Consider the following 16,820-nt stretch of genomic DNA (forward strand, 5'->3'; position numbering starts at 1 on the left):
TGTTTGTCGCCGCAAAAAGAAGTATTCCTCAAGGCTGTTATTCGTGTGTGTCCTTCCACCAACGGTGATACACGCAAGATGAATTTCTGTGTCGAAAGAGGATCGAACAGTCCTCGGACAGAAGAACAAATTGCGAGCATCAAGCGGCCGATTTCTGCACTCATGGTTTACAATCGCAATTCTTATCATCCCCTAACGTATGCGACTGGTGGGTCATCCTCGAACGAAGAAACTTATCACCCCTTGCCCCGCGGTCAGAACAACTTATGTCCCCCTTCAACATTTTGATCGATACTTTTCGCACGGAGGGGAGAGTCGAATGTATAACTCATATTTTACTAACGACGTTGTGCAAATGCTACCCTGTCAAGTTTCATGTACTTTGTCATTGGTAGACGCGGCTTGCGTAATTGCTACGCAGCTTCCTCCACCGTCCGAGTACGCACGGTCTTGTCCAGATGAATTATTAATTCGTCCGCCGAAGAGCAAAAGTCGCGACGTTCACTCAACCCGAGTGTGACCGACAGCGAGGCAGTTATTGACGAAGCATGAAGTCTACTTGGAACCGTTATTACGACGTCACGAAAAGATTGTCACTGCTCACCGGTCAATGGCCCTATCAGAATAAGAGGAACAGGATGTTGAGGACGGGTGTGATAATGTCGAATGTGCTTGTCATAAACGTGCCGCAGGTTTGAGCTTCTGTCCGTCGAATTTTACGCCCATGGCTGTCACTCGCTCGTCTCTGCACTCGACTCTGCGGATAATGAAAAATCACACAACTAACGTGACACGCGGAGCTACGGTTTCTGTTATAGCTGATAGCGACGACACTTTCAGATGTGCAAGTTTATTCAGTGCGACGGGGACGTGGAGTGCATTCTGAGGGTTATGCCGTCGTACATGTTGATGATCGTAATTATGTTGAAGACGTGCCTTTGTCAGTACAAGAGCAGCAAAGTATGTTAAATACGCTCGAGTGCAGGCTGCAAGTCGATCCTCGCCAATTTGGCACGCGATTCCTCGTAAATTCGATTATATAAGATTTAACGTTTGTTGCTGTCGCAATCAGATGAGGATCCTTACCAAACGCGTGATTGACGATTGGGAGAACTTGCAAACCCCAGAAGAGTACGAGATCATGAAAATGTACGCCACGGGTGCGAAGTGGCTCGTCCTCGCGTATTCCGGTAAGCACGTCAACGGTGCCATTTCACCGATCGTATATAGATATATTTCTGTCTTTCTTTCTGTTTTTTACGGGCCAGTTGCTTATTGCAGCGGTCTGTCTGATCGGTGTTGCCATATTCATGGCAATGGCTCTCATATCGCGAGTACTGGACATCGTGTTGCCCCTCAACGAGTCACGTCCTGTAACGCTGCCTTTCGAGGCGTATTACTTTGTCGACGAGAGGAAATATTTCTTTTACATTTTTTCTCAAGGTTTCCTGGCCGGGGTAGTAAGTATGATGGGACTGGTTGCTTATGATACTATGTTTATGACTTTCGTCGAGCACGTCTGCGGCACCTTCGCAGTGGCCGGGTAAGAACAACCCGACTTGGAACAGCAGACCTCTTGGTTGTTGTACTTGCGGTGATTTCGCGTATAAATTTGCAGATTTCGATTCGAGCACCTGATGTGCGAGAGTATCGACATAATACGAGTTGTTAATAACACTCTGGATAAAGTGTACAACCAAAGAATGGCGCACTGCGTGAAAATACATTGGGCGGCTCTAGAGTGAGTACGTAACATTGCAAACATATATTATAGCGCATGATGAAAATACACGGAATATCTACCGATCCGAGTGTTGATTAAAAACTCAAAGTAAAATTTTTCAAAGCGTAAATAATGTAGTAGAATAGTAAGAGAGAGAGAGAGAGAGAGAGGGAGAGACGTCCTGTTTCAAAATACTACTACTATAGTAGTTTTCTATCACAGGTTCGCGGAGCTTCTGGAAAGTATCTTCACCATAAGTTTTGGTATAGAATTATTGATCCTAACAGTAGGACTCAGCATGACCTTATTTCAAGTACGTATCTACTAATTGAGAAACGATTACGTATATATAAATATACGTATATATAAATAAATACGTATATATAAATATAAACAGATTAGAAGATCGGATAACGAAATATCGCGTTTGCGTTATTTTCAAGATCACGCTGCATTCCGGCAACAACATAGAAGTGATAAGGTACGCTCTCTACGTGATTGCGCAACTGGTGCACTTGTTCGTCTTTTGTTGGGAAGGTCAAAGACTGATAGACCACAGTCTGCAAATACGTGACAAAATGTAAGACAACCGCAGTAACGTCAAAGTAAATTCTAGATGACCAAATTCAGACGGAAAGATGCCTGCTGTTTGAAATTTCAACGATCGTGGCATCATTCCAGATACAACTGCAGCTGGTACGAAATACCCGTAAAGTCACGAAAGCTAATGCTGCACGTAATAACAAAGAGCCTGCAATCCAACACCCTGAGCGCCAGCAGGATCTTTATTTTCTCTCTGCAGGGCTTCACCACGGTAAAAAAGGATTGCCGCGGTATCATATATTTTTACGTCAAGTATATTTATTTTTTATTATGTACTATGGCATCTCTCTCTCTCTCTCTCTCTCTCTCTCTCTCTCTCCCTCTCAAGTATGTTTAAGAATTTCAATACTCTTACTTTAAAGGTTTTACAAACGTCGATGTCATATTTCACCGTGCTTTCGTCTGTCCAATAAGCAGCATATTTCGATAATTCTTCTGCGTCTAAAACAATGTCGTGGAAATCGTTAGCGTCTGAAAAGTAATATATTCATACACGCTCCGGCGTCTCCTCTTGATGGAATAAAATGCTATTTTTCTCTTATATACAATATTCACATGACCCGTGTTATTCATTCGACGAGCGTCTCTGCGAAATAAATGTACGCTGCAACGTAGCGGTATCATTAAGATATTACAGTTAAGTACAACTTAAACTTGACATCTCTCTGTTTCACGGACGGCGCGTTAAGAGAATCGCGGATAGAGAAGTGGAATGGAAAAACTCAGAAAGGTAACGTTCACTCTCTCCGTCAATGCTGATATCTTAATTAATCGAGAGGTGAGTCATCACCGCGGCATTTCACGCGGATCTTAGTAATGGACTAGGTTTTATTTTTGCATCTAGATTATATAATACATAGTAACATCGTTAGAGCGCGAGTTCGCGTATCGTGAAAACAAGTGAATTCGGATCGTCGCTGGTGAAGTTCGAGTTGAATCAAGCGCAATACGCACAATCGGACGAGCGGACGAGCGGTAGTAGTAACGTCGTGTCTCGTGAAGCAGGTAAATCTGCCGACGCTGTCGCTAAAACGTATCAGTGTATAGAGCCGACGCGGCTGTACTAGACCAAACGAGAAATCAATCTGAGAGGGTTGCCCGACGACGAGCTATTACATCAACGCGACCTTGCACGGAGCAAGAGATGCACTGTGCGAAAATATCGGGCGATCCTGTGGAAACGTTTGCAACAATCAACGAAAAGAAACGAAAGTCGTCCTATGGCGTTGCTCACGATCTCGCCTCGCCTTCGCATCGGACGACATCGTGTGACACCGAGTTCGAGACGCGACTCTTACGATTTATAATGAGATATGTACGTGGATATATGCGCGCGTGTGTATACGCAAGACGCAAGCTCGTTCGGCGCACGCGAACAGCCCGCGTACGTTTCATAGACTTGTATATATAGACTGTGTCTTCTTACGAGAAAGAGAGAGAGAGAGAGAGAGATTCCAAGACGAGGTATAAAAGACACCTGGTATCTCCTCCTTCCAGCGCTCACAGGCGTCAGGTTTTCCCCCCCGACAATAAGACCAGACAAAAGACGAATATGCGCCTGCGACACGAGCCATTTTTTCAAATATAATCTTCGCAGTCTCCCGTGGAACGCTCAATCCATATATACGAGTCTATGGTATGTTCACTGCACGTCTCCTTATCTTTCTCTGGTGGAAGAGATCTCGCGTTTTATCGGACTGTCGACTTCAGCGGAGAAACTCCGACTCGAGCGTTTGATATTCGCCAAATTTTCAGGAGAGCCTCGACACGATCGTTGTGTATTCCGACAAACTGAGACAGGCCTCGCACGAGACGGGCGTGAGCTTTGACGCACCTCGCATGTTCGCTTCGACATTCGCACGAGACAACGAAACGAGACGGATCTTCGTCGTCAGCTCCTTCTCGTAAGGTAAAAACGACATCTACCACTTTATCGGATCTATCGGATACACTTCGGCGCCCGTATAATGCCCTTGCCACGTGCTTATCTCATGTCCCGCTAGTAATTATTGTAATTACTATTGTAGTAGTATTGTCTGATTCCCGGCTGCGTTTCTATTGCTGCAACCCTTAGAGGGGGGGGGATAGGCAATCGTGGGTCATGGCGAAGTGACGTTGGAAATGATCTCGACGACATGGCTCAAATGATGTCGCGGCGACATCGACGTTACTTTTACGTCGCGAGGAACCTGGCGATCCTCTCGTCGCAATTATTTACATAGATTATACATGAAACGTGTATATATGCGTGTGTGTATGTGTGTGTGTGTGTGTGTACACATATAGACACGTTTCTGCCTGTGTGTACATCGATGCATTAGTGTTACTCGTATAGTTATACTATGTGTGTGTGTGTGTGTGTGTGTGTGTGTGTGTGTGTGTGTGTGTGTGTGTATGTGTATGTATGTGTATGTGTATGATACCCTTTTATATTATATATTATATATATATATATCTCGTGATACACTATATATGATATATCTGTATGCTTATGTATATAGATATATATACTTCTCTCTACTCTCTATGTATGTGTGTTGTATATATATTTATATATATATATATATATAACTCTGGGTACAAATAATGCGCTTACAAAAATATTAATTTAGGAAGGCAAACTTTCAATTATAAGTCGTTAGTCTCGAATACTCACGAATGCAACAATAACAGTGGCCGATTTATCTACAGTACAGTAAGTAAATTATAGGGAAATCCGTCGCGTCTAATTCAACACAAGTCACTGTACGTTAATTCTCCCTCGCGGCGCAAAACAGTCGTCCCGTAAACCCCAAACCAATTGTTACATCCGCCATCTCGTTGGGCCCGCGGAATCCTCCCCTGCCTGCGTTCCCTCTATGCGTTATCGCTCTATCTTTCTCATTATCTTTCTCATTATGTTTACCTTTTCGACACACGTCGCAAAATTCGCTCGGAGACGCGATCTCTTCCAGGCTAGCCGCCAGGAACAGAAACAACAATAAGTTACTAATTGTTACAGCTACTTACAAACACGCGTATCCTTAGCGGACTATCTCGCTAGATTTTGCTTGGTAGAACCGACCCCAAAGAGGGCCCCGACACACAATCAGCAATTATCTTGGATAATTATCTCGGGGTATCGACGACACGTTCGATTGTTTGAGAAACATCGTTGAGATATCAGTCCGTATTGTAAACCGCGACGGTAGATTTATACCGACGATACATACCCGTATTTCCGCGAACGTTGACGATTCAGCGATGAATAACGATAAAGAAGGTATAAAAAGTCCGCACCGAACACACGCGGACGTTAATTACAGCGACAATAATTCCAATTGTGTCCGGAGCACCGTCACACGCCTCACCGCGAACGCCAACAGTTCTAAGATTTGTCCTAATCTCCATATGTTATCGATAACATCGTCGCTAGACCCAAAAAAGGAAGACTCTTGTGACGTTTGTTACTTCCATGCTACGTATACACTCTTAATCCTCTCGTCTAATGAGTTGTCCGTCTACCAGGACGATAAGATGAGTGACGTAGCGCGTAACTTTTCTACCGTAAACGTTCGATTCGAGAGATAGATGTTAATGTGACGTTGGCATTCGTGTGGATCTAATTAGGACCCTCATTCGTTGTATTATGCACGGTGTGCTATATGAAATTACGTATTATTACGTTTCCAAAGAGAAACCAGTCGATCTCGTATCCCGTCTCGAAGATAGATATCTCTGTTAGAGCAGTCGAATACAAAGACGATGTACTGAAAATATCTAAATTTGCAAACCGATGCGTGTTAGCGAATGTCGCGTGCACTTATTACAAAGTCTGAATAATTACCGAAGCATAAGAGCCGTCAAACTAAAATCACCCTAGCAATTCGCGTCCTAGCGCGATTCACGCGTCTAATAAGATCGTTAGAGCCACAAACGTAACGAGAGACAGTAATCATCGTGAGATTAGCGTTTGTCGGAGACGTCGCAACAGTACGGATGACGATCGAAAATTCTTTGCACTTAACCTTGATAAAAAGATTAGAAATTACTGTATAGGGATCCGCTTCTGCGAAAGTGTCTTACCGACGGAGACCGTGACGTGAGAACTTGCGAAAGTCTCCGGTGTCACGCTCGAGGTTGCCGAGAACGACTTGTCGTTGCCAGGAGCGATCGGGTTAAACGCTGAAATTCGGTCTGTCATGTATATCTTAACGATCCCGTCTAGTGCTTTGGTAAAGATTATCCCGGGCCTTGATACGCGATGCGTCCAAGTCCTGGATCGCCGGCCTTCCTCACAATCGTTCCACGTAGTTACCCGGGAAGGTGCCGAAGTAACCGGTCCTCTGGCTGGAGCCGACGTACCAGCCGTCGTCGCATTTCTCCATCACGTATACCGTGTCACCCTCCTTCAACTCCAGCTCGTCCTCATTCTGCGGTTTGTAGTTGTACAACGCCCGGTATCTGTAAACGACGACGATACATCGTTTGGGTTATGACATTCTTCAGCCCTGACAAAACCCTCGTGTCCTCACTCGGACATTCTGAGCAAGCAGAAATTTCTTCGTCAATATTGGCGACGAAGTTTGATTGAAATAATGCGTGGAACAACGTGGAATTGCGTAAGCACAAAAAAGAGAAAGAGAAGTTTATTAAATCTCCGTATAAAAATATGAAAAACTCACGGGATCGGTTCCGAGTGTGTGTCGATGTGTAGAGTCTCGCTGAGCTGCGACACATGCAGCTTGCTTCCGCCCATTCGTGGCTGAAAGTTGAAGAGATCGTGTTACTAGATAATACGAAGGAAACTTTTTCCCTCGCTGGGACTGACCCTTCCACGAGGTATCGTGCGATAATTACCAGTGAATTATAATGGGGCTGGGTTGTGTTTATATTGACCGGGATGGACGGCACGTAATGATGGGGTCCCATACTCATCTTGCCTCCAGAAGAGCCATTCGCCAAAAGGCTGTGCGCCGCTGGAGAGGCCACCGGTTTGCTCTGGATCGGTGTCTCTGAAATAACAACAAAGACGTGCCCCGTCATCAGGTGTCGATGATACCCCTGCAGATTTTTGTCGCTCCTCACCAATTCGACGCCTCGTTGCATTACCTGATCGATGTCCGGGCTCCGTGATGACTTCGACGTAGGAAATGGGAAAGATGCCCTTGCGGTTTCCTATGCGCCCCTCGTACCAATTTTCGTCGACTCTTCTAGTCAGCACCACCAGTTCGCCTGCAGAAGTACACGAATATTGTTAGGGAATATTTATGTGGGTATTATGTGGGGATGAAGAAGAAAAATTTCCAAAATTCTCCCTCCACTTTCTAGCTTACCCTTCACTAAGGACAATTCCAGATTAGTCTGAGCGACAAAGTTGAACTTGGCTCGTGCCTGTCCCTCGTGGGCCTTCTTCGGTGTCGTTCGCATGCCATCGTACGGTAGAATCTGCGACAAGTAAATTCCGAGTTTCGCAAACACGCGTTTTCTCGCAAAAATATTTAATTTTCCCTGACTTAATAAAATTTCGACCTCGAGGAAGAAAATAAATTACCTCGACGTAGTTGAAGGGAAACAGTCCGATCATGGCATTGTACTCGCCCTCGTACCAGTTCTTGTCCACCTGTCGTCGGACAAATATGATGTCGCCGCGCCGGAAAGTCAATTCCCGCGACGACTGGCCGACAAAATTGTAAAGGGCTCTCGCCACCAAACGCGGCTCGGGCGTTTGATCTTGAGATCGACTTCGCTGACTTAAATCGTCCACGAAGTCGTCGTAGCGATTCAAAGGTATGGGCGACTTCTGCGAGGGTCTGCAATTGTCGGTTCGAATTGGAAAGGTTTCTTCATGACTCGGCCAAGATTGTCTTTCTGTTTATTTCGAGCAAATTCTAGCTGCCTCCGACCTAGCGACTCGACGGTTGTTGAGCATTGCGCTTGGAACTTGGACGAAATTGGAAAAGGAAATGTAGATATGGGAGAAGGAGAAGGAAAGAGAGGAGGAGACTCTCTCGTTCTGCTCCGATATTTCTTTGCAGTTTTTCGTGAATGGTGCTTCGGAATAGTTCTTGACGATAAGGTGCTCGATAATCTTAGCCCAAGAATCGAATGGAATTTCAAGCTCGAGACTTCTCTCGACCGTAGATACTCTTCTCCGAATCTACGAGGAACTTTCTATTCTACTGACAGTTCGGAAAAAAATTCAAGACTACAGCAACCTTCTTCGGAGAGTGAGAGAGAGAGAGAGAGAGAGAGAGAGAGAGAGAGAGAGAGAGAGAGAGAGGGAGAGAGAGACGTCAATGAAACCGGTCCCCGTTATTCTACCTGCGCGCACAATTACGATTTCATTGTGACGCCCGCGTAAAATAGCTGACAACACACAATGACGCGTTGCGCAATGGCCGTTGAACGGCGGGAAGCGTTTCCGAGCCGACGACGATACGAAGCTGAAGATGCACGCGCATCTTTCGTCACGTTATTAACATCGTCGTTGGAAACGTAGTTACTTGCGTGCAAAGAACAAAGAGTCTCACACGTACACGAGAGAGAGAGAGAGAGAGAGAGAGACAGGAGAGAGAAGGACAGCGAATCCTCGCAAGGATTATAACGAAACAAATTCAAGGACCAGCTTCCTCATCTCTATTTTTCCTCAACGAGAGTACCTCTCTCGTAAAAACCTCGCGAAATCCACGGGAAGAGAGGCCACGAGAAAAAGACGAAAATTAGTCCTACTCACATGAAGTTGTCCGTGTGCCTGCGGGAGTCGATGTCGTGCAACTCCTGAAGGTACTTGCGACGACGTTCCTCCTGGTAGACGCGCCGCATGTTCTCCGCGCTTCGGCGCGCGAGTTCCTCCTCGCTCAACGGCTCCTTCGCCTCTGTGCGCACCGGCGAGCGATAGTGAATCGTTACCTCACCCTCCACATAACGCCTCGGCGATTCTGCAGCAAAGAGGACACATTTATCGGCCACCGATCGAGCGCGAGCCGCGAACGGCGCGTTCGCGCCCGCTCATTTGACTTTTCGCTTCGACGACTCGCTTTCCGCGTGGGAATCTACAGGGAGGGAGGGAGGGAGAGAAAGAGAGGTAAAAAAGACAAGAAAAAAGGAGAGAACAATCGCGTAGAATTTTGGAAACTTTTTCGACGCGCATGCGTTTTTGCATGCCCGGCCGCGCGAGCTATGCTAATTTCGATCTGAATCGTTCCATTGATTCGTTTTTACTGGGGCTTATTGTGCTCGGGGCGCGTGCCCCGCTTCGTCGAATTAATCGTCCTCATCAGCCGCTCGATTAGCCGCTCGTTAAAAATGATGGCACAAACACTCGGGCGTCGCGGTTAAAGAGGCTCGCACGATCGCGAGATAGATCCGTAGATCCGACTGGAATGAATTGGAGCGTACGAAGATCACAAGATCCGCCCTTATTCCGAACGGAGGAAAATTCGACTACAAGGCAGCCGCGCGCGATTCGACCCACTTTCGAGGTCGTCACTTGTTCAACTCATTCCGCCAGAACATATGGCTTCCTCGCGGAGGGAAATGATACTTGGGTCATCGACCGGCGGGAGAACCCAGCCACGGTCTCTGAGCAGAATTTTATTCGTGTAGCGTAATGCTCGATTACGCTCGCTAACACTCGCGATGCGATCCGTCGTACAAACGGCGCAAATACACTCGGAGCGAATCCCATTTACGAGAGACCGATTAGGAGGCAGAAAAACGGAGAGAAAGAGAGAAGAAAAAATTTCGCGGACGAGATTTCGCGCAATGGTGGCCGGTCGGCTCAGCTGAGCGGCTAATTCTTATCCATTTTTGCGAGAGCACGAGCCAAGCTGCGAGCACGAATTATCGATTCGCGCGGACGTCACACTCCCGTCTCGCCTGTCGAGAGCGGCCGTTTAAAAGTACCGAGAATTTGTGTATCAGCGACGAGCGAGTGCGCACGCCGGTGTGTGTGCTCGCACCTGCTCTCCTCCGTGTGCGCGTCGCGCGAGATAATGACGAGACGGACTTTATCGCGATGCAACAGCACGCGCTGCGCACACACTTGTTATGCACTATGCGCTCGCGTACGTCGAGCTGCACCGAGGCCGTGAGACTGATAAGATGAGTGCAGAGTGGCCGCGGCGACTGGCCGATCTCCCCGGCGCGATGACGGTAAAGCGCAGACTCGCGATGACTCCGCCGACGCGAGCTGCGTTTTAGGCCGGACGTCATTCGCGTCGTTACCCTGCAAATTTTCGCATTGGTGCGCCGCGGCGAAATTCGCCATGAGCGAGATTGAGCGAGATATCGCGCTTTTCCGAACACGAGCCGCCCCGACAGCGGGATCGGGAGATGTCGGGGAGGGTTTCGTCTCCTCGTCTCGGAGGGCTCCTTTTCGCAAGAGCGAAAAGGAAGACGGCAGGATTTGCATTTTTGTTTGTCCTGTTTGTGATGTCGCCTCTACAAGTGATAATGTATTTCTTCTTTTTCCTCTTTTTTTTTTTTTTTAAGAAAATATTTCGTGAGAATTTATTTATTTCCTATTTGCAAAATTAATGAATTTTCCCGTGTCCGTGTCCTAAAGTGATGACGATGAATAACGACAGAAAGACGTGGCGAGGGAATGAGGTGTCTGTTGACACGCGAAGGAGTCACGAATCTCTCTCTCTTTCTCTCGCTCTCGCTGTCGGATCAAATCGGAAACTTTCATCGGCGTCCTCCATCAGTGAGACCTCGACGAAGTTCCCGCGCGATTCATCTAGCAGCCTCACGTACCCCGTCATCGTAACCCAATTTGTCAGTGTGCAACAGCTCGAAGCGCTAATCATAAGCACCGAAATGAGCAACCGAATTTTAATGTCTCAGAACGGCGGCGTACCTTTCACCGCTTTCTTCCAAGCGAGATTCTCACGCCGCCGCCGCGCGGAGATCTCTCTCTCTCTCTCTCTCTCTCTCTCTCTCTCTCTCTCTCTTCTCCTCTCCCTCTCGCGCGCGCGGTCCAAGTTCATTTTTCGCGCTTTCATTTACGGTATCTCATTATCTTCTATCTGATCTCCGCCCTCCCCCCCCCCCCGATTCGTCGTGTAATTTCACTTCGCCGCCAACCGCTCTGCCGTATCGACGCTTCCACCCGTTCTAGAGAGTGTTTCGTGGGAAGAGCCGTTTTTCAATTATTGGGGCAATTTCGTTACGTGTGCCGCTGTGTTAATCACGTTCCTGCTAATTCGATGATAAACATTCTTGAAAATTGGCAACGGAGCGTGAAACCTACTCTACACTAACCATGATGTTTCGCCGCCTGCCTCTCTCTCTCTCTCTCTCTCTCTCTCTCTCTCTCTCTCTCCCTCTCTCTCTCTCTCTCTCTCCCTCCCTCTCTCTATCGCTGTCCGTTCTCTTCGATCAACTACCAACAGCTATCACCAGAGGCAACAGTTATACACCAAACGATTCTAACGGCGCGCGCGCGCGCGCGCGCAGCTATTTACACGCAGCAGGAAGAGCATTATTTCAGGAAAATTATGCGCATGTTTACTGACTGTACGGAATCGGTCCGTAGACCGACGGAAGCGCGCTTCCGGCATGAAGCCCGCCAATCGGACCCGTCTGATCGAACAAAGGGCTGGCGGCTCGGTCATGGCGGGAGGCATCAGGGTCAATCGGACGTCCAGGTATCCTCCTGACGGCAGGATCTACCGTTCGTAGATCGCACGTGGAGCTCTTGCAATTGTTGACGAGCTGCGGCGACTGAAGCTCGTCAGCCAACGAGAGATCGCCGCAAGATTTGTACAGCGGTCTGCTGAACGACCGCTTCTTCCTGTCGCTGTTCTCACTCGCCTCGTCCGCTCGTACAGCTCCGTTCACGATCCTCGACGAGCTGTTGCTCGTCCCAGCGAGGACTTCCGCGAGGACTTGCTCGTGGACGTTGCCGCTGATCAACAGATCTCTCACAAGGTCCTCGTGGCTGCGCAGGATCGCCACGTCGACGCTGTAGTCGTTCAGACACTTCCTCTCGCTCTCCTCCATCCTTTCGCACTGCTCGTTCACCGTGCTCAGGTCCAAAGGAGGAGGAGGCACCTTCAGCGCCTTGACCCTCCGCGGGGTCAAGCGTTTGGGAGAGACCGGCTCGTCCGTCGTCGCGGCTATCGATTGTCCGCGGCTGATAGAGCGTGTCCAACCTTCGGTCTCCTCCTCTCTCTCGCGCCGTCCCGACCTCTCCCTCCGCCCAAATCGGCCATCCAGGTCGAGCTTCGGTCGTGCGACACGAGCATTGGACCGGTGACCCGACGACAGCTCCGGTGACTCGACGATCTCCTCGGGAAGGTTGACTGCACGAGCGACGTAGAGCGGAGTGTCGAGACTCCGCTTTGAGATAGTCAAGTTCGGCAAAGACCTGCTGAAGTCCCAGCAGGTCTCGTCGTCGACCGACGCATTCGTCTCGCCGACGTCCGCCGAGACGGAGTCCAATCGTTTGTCCTCGTGGATGGTCCCGGAGCGAGTCTCATTGGGTGGGCTCGCGAGCCCGTCTCGTCGTCTCCAAGACGTCTCGCTCAACATCGGCCAGTCGTTCGCACGGCTCCACTCGTCGCCGCTCGTCGCTCGTCCGCGTCTGCCGTAGGCGTCGTTTCCAGGGCCGCGTCGAGCCTTCAAGTCGGTCCTCGTGGACTCTCCGAAAATGTACTCCGGCAGACTCCTCTCACGACGCCACTCGACGCAATTAGCCGCGCTCGTTGCGGCGACGTCGTGCCGACGTCGACGCGAGTCATCGAGCGCTCTCTCGTCGCTCGTCGGCTGCCGAAATCGAGCTTCCCCGCCGTCGCTCCGTTCATCATTATGCTGCTCGTCGAGCCTGACGGCCGCGCTCCTCACGTCGACGCTCCTCACCTCGCTTCCGGCTAAGATGTTGACGAGCAACACCTTGCCGTTCTCCTTCTCATTACCGCCGTCGCGGCTGCCGCGATCGATCGACCGGCAGTCGTTGTCGTTGACGTCGAGCTTAGCGCGAGCCGGCAAGTTGTTCCTCACCGCGAGCGCGGTTAATGCGTTCTCGTCTTCCTCCTCCTCCTCCTCCTCCGGACTGCGGCTCGTCTGGCCCCAGCGAGACTTTCGGTCGTTTATACTGCTCACAGACGATTGATTGCTCTGGCTGGTCAGCGTTTCGGTACTGCCGAAGCCGTTGTACCGCTTAGCAGGCTCCTGGGGGCCCCGCGAGTTCCCCGCCGCCGTCGTCGTCGCCGTGGTGTTGGCGAAGAATTGCCGTCGGAGGTATCGATTGTGCTCGAAGATCTCGTGCAGCCTCTCCCGGCTGTCGCTGAAGTGCTCCTTCTCGAGCCCGTTGGAGTAGCGTCCCGATGACCGGCCCGCGGGGCTCTCAGACGCTTGTCGGCGCGCAACCTGGTGGCCGCGATCCCTCGATAAGTAACAATCCCGCTCGCGGCAAGGGCTGGCTCTCGAGGGCTCGCAGAAGGCCGGCTCGCCGCGATAATAGTCCTTGTAGTCCTTGTAGAAGTACTCCCTCTCAAAGTCCGTCCGCGGCTTCCAGCTCCAGCGAGAGACCTCCGTCAAGTTTCTCCGCGCATGGTCGTCACGGTTATCCTCGCGCTTGACGACATCGCTCGCTCTCTGCTCGCTCCTCTCGGCCACGTTGGCCCGCTGAGGAGCGGCGTGTCCTTCGAGCAGCGAGTCCGACTTGCGGAAACGGTGCGACCAGTCGCGACGACGGAGCTTCTCCAGCCGCTCGATGTCGTCCGCCAGACTGGTCCACTGCACGCTGTGCTCCAGGTCCTCAACGCGAGGCAGCATCGTGTGGATTCGTACCTGGGTCTTCAGGGTGCTGCTCTTCATGGCGGAGGCATCGCGCGCGCGAGTGTCACGTCTGACTCGCGCCGGGTGCTCCGGGGAGAAGCGGGGATTCCGAATTTCCGGCTGGTCTCTCGGGCACTCTTGCGCGACGACACACGTTCGCAGGCGAATCCTCGCGGCAGGACGAAGTGCTTCCGGGTGTACCGCCTTGAAGCGCGTTCCTCCGCAGCCTCTCTCCGCGACCGCGAGTCGCGACGAAGACGGCGCGGCGCGATTATTAATTTGCCGAGATCTTCCGACAGATGGTCTCGTCCCGCCGAGGACGAGCGCACCGCTGCCGGATATTCCGCAAAAGCTGATCCTCGATCACGATTGCCCCAGCGAGCCGCGCGATAACCACGCGAACGATGGAATGGAAAGCGCGGAGTGTCCCCGTTGGGTAAATCCGACGACGGAAAGACGGAAAAACTTTCCACGTACTGTTGTCGTCGTCGTCGTCGTCGTCGTCGGCCGATGACTCGCCTGTCCGAGTGGCGAGCGCAACGTCACGTCCGACTTGAAGCAGTTCGGACACTTAGAGCCGTGTCATCGTTGTGTAACGGTGACTCGACCGGATCGCGCCATATCGCGTCCGCGTTCGTCGATAGGTTAATACGCTTTTTCATAGCCGCGCAAGTGTCGCGTCTCAAGTCCGCAGCGGTATCGCCGTACCGGATAACGAGCGCGAGTAATCGTCGCTCCTCGGAAGAAGAAGAAGAGAGGACCGAGACGCGAAAGAGAGCAAGGCCCGCTGATGGTTACCCTGTTAATCAACGCGTCACGCTAAAGCTACCGGCCGACGTAACGGCGTTGACTCATTAACCGCCGCTCTCGTAATGCGTAATTAACGATAATAAATGCGGACTTCCGCGCGCGCTCGCGCGCGCCGCACTTTCGAGCAGAGACCTCGCGCGACCTCGCGAAAAATCGCGCCGACCAGCGCTTGCGACGGAGAATACGGGTCACACACACGTGCGCGCGGCGGAGGCAGGCTTTTCTTCTTATTAGAAGCGTGTGTCTGTTTGTTGTGCCAACGAGCAGCCGGCAGCGAAACCTTTCCCTGGGAAAGGTGTTACTTGCACTCTCATGGCTATTCTATTCAAATGAACACGCCGCGCGCCGGCGGCTTTCCAGCGCAATGTGGATCAACGTATTCACGAGGAGGACGCCCGCTCGCACGGCGAGAGAAGAACAGCCTCGCACGTCGCATAAACAGCGCTCGCGCGACACTTCTTTTTATCCCCGCCGCTCGCGCTTAATTACTTTCGAGCGCGTCGGCCGTCGCTCTTATCGCGCTCTTGTGTTATCCGCGCTAACGTCATCAGCCGCGGCCAAAGAGGCGTCGGAGCGCGCCTCTGCACAGGTGGTTCTCTCTTTCTCTCTCTCTCTCTCTCTCTCTCTCTCTCTCTCTCTCTCTCTCTCTCTCTCTCTCTCTCTCTCTCTCTCGCTCTCTCCCTCTCTCTCTCTCTCTGTGTGCGTGTGTGAAAATAAACACTATTCGCCAATTCAGCCGGGAAACTCGAGCAGCCGGCCTGCAAACGTGTCGTCCGAAGAGCCTGAGAACTGAGCTGAGGGAAGATCCAAGGCGCCAAGTTTCAACTCGCGAGCGTGTCACGTACGATCGATTTTCCGCGCGATATCCAGCCGGATGTGATCAGCGCGATTCGACGAGAGACGACTGAGACGGAGCCGCGGCCTCGCGGGCCTCGACGGCCGATCAGATCGTTGCGATTATCGAGCGCGCACTGATAACACTCAACGCGCGAGATCATCACGCACGGCCTTGACGAGAATCTACGTCGCGCGCTGGTCGCCGCTGCCGCGGGGGACCGCCGCGCTGAAGAGCCACCGAAGACGTAACGCGCACCTGTATCCGAGGCACGTGCGATTCGCGGCCGTTTGTTGAAGCAGCGTCGCGCGGCGCACGCGAAACGCGTCTGAAGGTGCCGCGACGACGTTGGCACCGGTTATTGTACTCCCCTACTCCTCGGCGAACGGTTCACCAAGCAGCGAAGTTGCGAGGAGGCCCGCTCTCTCGCGATTTGGCGAGCTGAGAGCGAGGAGAGATCGCAGGAGGAGACGTCGTCAAATTTTTCGTTATGGTGAAGGAGAGGACTCCAGGAGGTTCAAATCCCGTTGCTCGGGGGACTCGGCGCAGCCACGAAGACGCTCATCCACGGAGGCGTGTTTAGCCGTCGACTGCGCTTACGGAAGCTCGACGATAAAATCCTCCGCTCGTTGCTCGCGATGATGGGAACACGGCCGCGGTGTTAAAAGGCGCTTGAAAAGCGCGCACAAAGGTCGCGTTGTCGCGCGAGATACGACGTTTCACTGGCTCTATTGTGTTCTCGTTTCACGCGCTGATCGGCCGCGTCTCGCGCCGCTTATTCGCGCCGCGTCGGGCCTTATTTCGACGCTGCTTTTACCGCGGGGATTTCGACGAGCGTCAGCAGCGAGCCGGGGACCAGGCCGGGTTTCAGCGCGCGTATCGTCGCGCGCTTTGTCGACGTCGGGAACTGTCGGACGGACAACGAGGAGACAACACGCACTCATCAATCACCGGCAGATAAGATAAGAGAGACGATCGACGCGCGAGAATGGTGCACTTTGCCCCGGCAGCGAGGAGGAAACGAGAAGAACGAGACGGCGCGCGATTACGCGCGTGTGCTCGGCAACAATGCCAAGGATAACT

The 16,820-nt window shown here is 51.2% G+C and overlaps 4 protein-coding genes across 4 annotated transcripts in view; 2 read left to right on the top strand and 2 right to left on the bottom strand.

Moving 5' to 3' along the window:
- Positions 1 to 548: 548 nt before the first annotated feature.
- LOC112590198 (uncharacterized) lies at positions 549 to 1,756 on the top strand. The gene is made up of 5 exons (XM_025306052.1): positions 549 to 692; positions 841 to 960; positions 1,073 to 1,190; positions 1,282 to 1,543; positions 1,619 to 1,756. Exons 1-5 carry the CDS (start codon positions 549 to 551, stop codon positions 1,743 to 1,745), a joined length of 771 nt encoding a protein of 256 aa, XP_025161837.1. The 3' UTR covers positions 1,746 to 1,756.
- Positions 1,757 to 1,984: 228 nt separating this feature from the next.
- LOC105192602 (odorant receptor 22c-like) lies at positions 1,985 to 2,739 on the top strand. The gene is made up of 4 exons (XM_025306053.1): positions 1,985 to 2,036; positions 2,167 to 2,303; positions 2,405 to 2,537; positions 2,689 to 2,739. The coding sequence occupies exons 1-4, from the start codon at positions 2,022 to 2,024 to the stop codon at positions 2,737 to 2,739; spliced, it is 336 nt and encodes a 111-aa protein (XP_025161838.1). The 5' UTR covers positions 1,985 to 2,021.
- A 2,980-nt stretch (positions 2,740 to 5,719) lies between these two features.
- Positions 5,720 to 16,820, bottom strand: part of CAP (Cbl-associated protein) — an 81,178-nt gene continuing 70,077 nt past the window's right edge. Inside the window, exons 23-29 of the mRNA XM_019845497.2 lie at positions 9,042 to 9,246; positions 7,860 to 8,118; positions 7,642 to 7,753; positions 7,418 to 7,540; positions 7,166 to 7,320; positions 6,991 to 7,070; positions 5,720 to 6,769 (exon numbers count right to left, since the gene is read on the bottom strand). Of these exons, the coding sequence (XP_019701056.1) occupies positions 6,601 to 6,769; positions 6,991 to 7,070; positions 7,166 to 7,320; positions 7,418 to 7,540; positions 7,642 to 7,753; positions 7,860 to 8,118; positions 9,042 to 9,246 (1,103 nt within the window). The 3' untranslated portion in view covers positions 5,720 to 6,600. The remainder of the gene's footprint in view (positions 6,770 to 6,990; positions 7,071 to 7,165; positions 7,321 to 7,417; positions 7,541 to 7,641; positions 7,754 to 7,859; positions 8,119 to 9,041; positions 9,247 to 16,820) is intronic.
- On the bottom strand, positions 11,819 to 15,523 carry LOC109504684 (uncharacterized). Its single transcript, XM_019845495.2, has one exon. It carries the CDS (start codon positions 14,129 to 14,131, stop codon positions 11,819 to 11,821), a length of 2,313 nt encoding a protein of 770 aa, XP_019701054.1. The 5' UTR covers positions 14,132 to 15,523.

This window comes from Harpegnathos saltator, unplaced genomic scaffold (assembly GCF_003227715.2).
Source record: "Harpegnathos saltator strain DR-91 unplaced genomic scaffold, Hsal_v8.6 scaffold75, whole genome shotgun sequence".
Classification (NCBI taxonomy): Eukaryota; Metazoa; Arthropoda; class Insecta; order Hymenoptera; family Formicidae; genus Harpegnathos; species Harpegnathos saltator.